Raw genomic sequence first — 6000 nt, forward strand, 5'->3', positions numbered from 1 at the left:
AACTCAATTCAATTTGAAGCAAGTAGACTAATATGAATTAGTTATTTGACAATAGAAAATCCAAATCAACTTGAAATTGAACATAATCCGTATGAATTAAAATTTAACCCCAATACCTTATTTTTAGATTTTAGGAAAACTCCTCAAATTGGAGTGTGTACCATGTTAATCAATATATATGTAATGATAAGGATACAAAATACATACAATTTTTTTTTTTTGGAATTTAAAGAGCCACAAGGGCAAGGGTGAGAATTGATCCTAAGATCGGGTTGAAAACTCTAACTAGTTGAGCTATCCTTCACTCTCATACAAAATATATCCTAAATATGCTACAAACTATAATATCTGTCACTTATACTAGTTGTACATTGAAAATTATCATTAATGACGCCAATAAAACAAGACACATAAAAAAAATCAAAATTAATAGAAATACAAAAGTTGAAGGTTAGAGAGGAAGTATATTATAAGGGAACTGATTCCCCTTCATGAAACAGAAAAAATATAGGTCATCAATGACTATATAGCTAAACAAAAGTTCTGATTAATCATTCATAATTTGGCATTTTGTCCAGATACACCCTTATTAGAATTGTTTTAAAAAGCTATCACTAAACAAAAAATTATAAAAAGCCATGTTTTAACAAGAAAAACTAACCCACTACACAAGTGCTTTAAGATAATTAATAGTTAAATTTAAACATTATTGTTACTCTAAACAAATCTATCAAAATCCTTATTACCAAATCAATAATTCATATGCTATATTTTCAGTTAAAAGTAGGACAAAAGAAAAGTAGAAGCAACCCCGACCACCAAATCAACAATTCCCTACAATCACTAATTGCCCTTTAAACTTCATTAATTAATTGATTAATTAATTAATTTTGTCTTCTTTCCTTGCCATAATAACACTTGGATTTTTGGTCAATTCTTCGTGCTTACTTTGTTCCTTTGGTTTTTACGTCTATCCATTTTATTTTGTTGATTATACTTTCTATTTTATACCATTCTCTTTTTATTGTTTTTACATTTTTAACATTTAAGTTCGGTAAACTTTTTCTTACACATTCCTCACTTACAAGTAATACGACATTATTTCTTACATTAGTCACGACGTAGCAAAGGTAAGAAAACAGAACACTAAACGAACAAAAACAAGAAAAAAAAAATTGAACAAGAAAAACCTGCTCACAGACTATCGTACATCAATTATGGAAATCGAACGTACGCAAAAAATTTTAGACCTTAACTAGGGTATTGATACCATGTCAAATCTAGCACAAAGTAAGCACAATTCATCAAAATACTCTCTCTGTATTCCTTCTCATAACAATGGTCACAATACATGAATATATAACACTTAGGATAATAATATCCTCAATATTCTATCATATCTTTTCACAAGATATATTTCCTAAGATATGCACAATAATATCACAATAATATAATATCCTAGATACACTAGAATATCTCCAATACTTTCACTTGTGTTTTTCAACATATGTCCCACTTTCTAAATTTTCTCAGTCTCTCCTATCCTCATTGGACTTTGTTACTATAATAGATAAATCTAACCTTTAGAAACGATAGTAATATATCTTACATCTAAAAACTAAGTCTTGGGCAAGGAATGCTGCAATAAAATAAAAATACGTACTCCCTAATAAGAAAGGGATCACTCTTTAAATATATTATATATAATCACTTCGTCCTTACAATAAATTATTGTAAGCACGCCTCATACTCATACAAGATTTCGCCAAAATCAAAATCAAACATGTAGGGTTCTTCATTTTCTGCAATGCTGTGCTTGCTTCCATCTTTTATAATTCTTAAAAAATGTCGGTAAAAATATGATTGAGTATCTTCTTTGAATTGATTGAAACGGCAGAAATACTGCTCAGGTAGGGGCTAATAATGAGCCGCCCCATTTTTGATTATTTTATGTTGCTGTTTGTTTACTTGTCTTGTAATTTGTCTGTTCTATCTTCAGCTGCTGTACAATTTAATTGAATTCTGTAGTAGTTCAAGGTTGTTTCCTGGTATGTCTCTGACTCTTGTTCCATTCTTGTAGATTTTGAAGGCAGGAATGTTTGTTACTTCCTCTGACTTTACCAAGTATGGGTGATCTTCCACTTCCACCTGATTGTGTACATGTACATAATTGTCAGAGCTCGCAAATTAAAAGTTACACGTTAAAGTGTGATAAAATTGACCCATATTCGATTACTTGTACAAAAGTGACGTGACCTTGGCATATGTAAGAGAGTAGGACTATGTTGATTGGTTTTTTTATAAACAATGTAATTTAAAATTCATACAATAAAACGGGACAAAACTGACTCGTATCGGATTACTTAGATCAAAGGTGATCTAAATTTAACTTATGTAGGACTAACATAGTTTGATTCATGTTAATAATGTAAGTCCAATGGACCCAATTTGACAAATCCTGAACTAATTGACTTATCACCTATATATGATCCAAACCGAATCAGAGTAAACCAAATCGATCGGACCAATCAATCCGTTTGGTACATCTAATTACAATGTACTTGCAACAAACTAAATATAGAATTCATCTCCTACCAAATAAGGAATATTATTTTGTTCCTTCTGTAGTATTTAAGACAATTTGCAATATTTGGTTGCTTTAAATGCAAGCCTTGAATATGTTAAATGACAAGGCGTTGACTCAAAACTCCTTGACAAAAGAGTTGTCCAAGTTAAATAAACACAGTACATACCTTCCTGTTTACATAATTAATTATCACATCACATCATTTTCAAGCATGTTTTTTGTACTTTGAATGTAAACAAATATATTCATATTGACCATATTTTAGCCTATGCTTTGAAAAATATGTACATGTATGTTGAATAATGCTAGCTAAAACAAACAAACCTTGAGGAAATTGATGGATGGAAATTTCAGACAAACTTGTTCCAAGAGTGTCACTGCCTTTTCCTGGTTAGATTTGCTGCAGAACAGCACCACTGACATACCTATAATTTTCGATACAGAGTGCACAAGTCAGTAATCTAGCTAAGTAAATAGTGACGCGATTATGGTGATGTTGTATAGTTACCTGGAGAAGTGATCAAGTGTCTAAAACACTCAATGCTAGATACTAAAACCACATCAGACCCAAACTTCATGTCTTTGACATCTTCACCGCGTTGTTTTTTGAGTTGAACCTTAGCCTCAAACAATGCTCGGCCTACTTCCTCATCCCCTGGCTTTTCCCTGATCAAAATTTCATAATCTTGTATCGAAGCTTCCCATCTTTCCATCTTTGCATTACAATGTGCGCGTCTTAGCCTAGCCTTGCTGTAAGAAGGCTGCAGGTTCAGTGCCAGAGTACAGTCCTCCATTGCTTTCTCGAATTGGCCTAGCTTAGACCGACAAGCTGCTCTATTACATAGAAGCACAGAGTTGTAAGGATCATACTCTAGTCCTTCACTGTATATGCTGCAAGCCTCTTGTAACTTTAACTCCTTGAAGAGCTTATTTCCCTTAGACCTTGCTACTGCCACAGACCGTGTTCTTATTACCATTTTCCTTGCTTCCTTGTCGTTTGGGTTGAGTTGTGCTGCTGTTTGAGCTGCTGTAATCGCGTCTTCAAACCTGCTCCAAAAAAAATAATTAACAGTCTTTAGCATATTTCACCTCCTTGCACTTCATTAAGAACTAAAACTAATGTTACTCCACTGACCTGCCTGTTGACATATAAATTTGTGCTTTGATTAAGTACAAGAAAGTAGTTTTTGTTTCACCAAATAATCGAGTGTAAAGATCCATGTCAAAATAAGGTGCCCTCTTAAAAGCTGCATAGGCTTCGTCGTGCCTGAAGAGATTCAGCAAGGCTTGGCTTTGCAGCGCGTAGATCTTCTTGTCAAAATTCAGGAAGAAAGGCAAATGTCAGAACCCCTAAGCTCTAGAATTTCTGTATAAAACTAACAATTATGATATGCTTGATTGAATTAGACACCTGTAACGAAGAATTAGCACCGATAGCTAATGCATCATGTGTCTGCCTTAGCAAAGTCCCCCAGTCCTTGAGCTCCTTGGCTTCATTACACCTACTGAGGCATTTTCCGAGAGCTTTGGCTTGAGTTATATCAGCAATACTCGCTATGCTTCCTGAAAGACTAAAATGTTGGACCGCTTCCTCTGCATACCCAAGTCTTACATAACAAAACAAGTCATTATCAACATATACAGAGAAACAAACCAGTGTAAAGAGTAATTCTTATGTAAAACGCGTGTATGATAAGACACAAGTGACTTTGTTGTATAGAAGGGACCTATAAAATATGCAGGGGAATTTAAACTATGCAATAAAATAATTAGTACCTTATGTAAATTCCTGCAAGACGATGATGAGCTCGTTGATAACAAGGATCGATTCTGACAGCTTCCCTGCACTCGAAAACTGCCTCTAGGAGTCTGCCAAGGGCTGTCAAGACAGCACTTTTGTTGCTTCGATAGGCTGCTACACTAGAATCAATTGCTATGGCCTGATCATACAACACCAAAGCTTCTTCATATTTCCCCTGCTTGTACTTGTCATTTCCCAAGGATTTTAACTCCTCAGGATCCAATTTACTGAGTGAACTCTGAAACCGCAGTTCATCAGTACTGTTTCTCCTTAGTATATTTCCCATGGTAACATTATTAATTTCCAAAGTCTTATTGACAATGGTGTTACTGTTAGGAGTAACACACTTCTGTTTCAGGCTATTGATTTGAGCCAACTGCAGTATGTTCCCTGAAGGAGCTCGTGGAGTTCCAGCCTCGCTTTGATCACCTGACGGCTGTCGTTCCTGAATTCTGTTAGCAGAAGAGGAGGAAGATGATGTTGTGGAGATTCTTGCAGCATCAGAAAGTCTCCTACTCTGATTATGATTATGTGAAATTGAACACCTCGGACTTGCCACATTAGACTTTATAGTTGGAGTAACTGATTTTTCTGTCACAACTTTTTCAGGTCTGCATTTAACAGCAGCAGAAGCCTCAACAGGCTTACCCTGATCTTTTTTCTCAGTTACATTCTTACTGTTTGTATTCGAAGGCAGAGAACGGACCGAGGACCTCCTAGAGCAAAGACTACGACGTTGAAATAAGCCCCCTATGAAGCCACAGCCACTGTCAGACGACGACTCAACCATGTAAGTAGCCATTTTTCTGAAGGACTGATGTAAGAAAAAATGTGAATAAAACAGTAATTTAATGAAATAGGAAGGTAGGAGAGAAAAATATGATTAAAGAGATGACTTCAAGTAGAAGGGCATTGTTTTTGAAGATTATCCTATAGGATAGTGGAAAAGGGGGGCTTATATGTGTAGCCTTAAGAAATTCTTCACTTCAATTTGGAGTGGCAATCAAGGAACCCACTTTATTACCTAATTTCAGGGGAGAAAGAGGAAGATTCTTATAAAAAAAATGTCCACTAATTTTAATAAAAAGAAACAATAATATATATTATTATTTATTTGGGTTTGTTGAAAGATTAGCACAACTAAAACAATTATTAAGAAATTGTTACTATTTGTACTAAACTACCCCAAGTATGCCTTTGTTTACTTTTTAGTACACTTATCCACTCTTTCCTTTGTTTAATGGAGTGCTTAATTGGTTTATAATACAGTACTCTTATTGTTCATAGCTTAATTACATAGAGTCAAACACGTAATTTATGTGGCATCATCAACAACCTAATTAATATGATTTCACGGTGGAGGTAATATATAAATTGTGTGTGTAATGACATTAATCAGTTAAAACCTAGTGAAAAACAACTTACGTGTGATTCATGTTGAAGCAATGAAATATAGATCACACTTTTTACACGTTTGTAAGGTATAAGTCGTCTCGAATTTATAGCATCCTAATATTAATCAAGCACAAAATATATGGTGAAACAAACATACCTCTAAACCTCTTTGAAAATTACTAGTCAAAAAATCCTTCATATTTTGTTATGAGTTACT

The 6000-nt window shown here is 34.2% G+C and overlaps 1 protein-coding gene across 1 annotated transcript; it reads right to left on the reverse strand.

Moving 5' to 3' along the window:
• Nucleotides 1–1645: 1645 nt before the first annotated feature.
• LOC110706558 (TPR repeat-containing thioredoxin TTL1-like) lies at nt 1646–5410 on the reverse strand. Its single transcript, XM_021884486.1, has 6 exons — nt 4364–5410; nt 3999–4194; nt 3723–3895; nt 3096–3634; nt 2912–3012; nt 1646–2148 (listed from the first exon to the last, which is right to left on the reverse strand). Exons 1-6 carry the CDS (start codon nt 5188–5190, stop codon nt 1996–1998), a joined length of 1989 nt encoding a protein of 662 aa, XP_021740178.1. The 5' UTR covers nt 5191–5410; the 3' UTR covers nt 1646–1995.
• Between the last annotated feature and the right edge of the window lie 590 nt (nt 5411–6000).

This window comes from Chenopodium quinoa, unplaced genomic scaffold (genome assembly GCF_001683475.1).
Source record: "Chenopodium quinoa cultivar QQ74 unplaced genomic scaffold, ASM168347v1, whole genome shotgun sequence".
Lineage (NCBI taxonomy): Eukaryota > Viridiplantae > Streptophyta > Magnoliopsida > Caryophyllales > Amaranthaceae > Chenopodium > Chenopodium quinoa.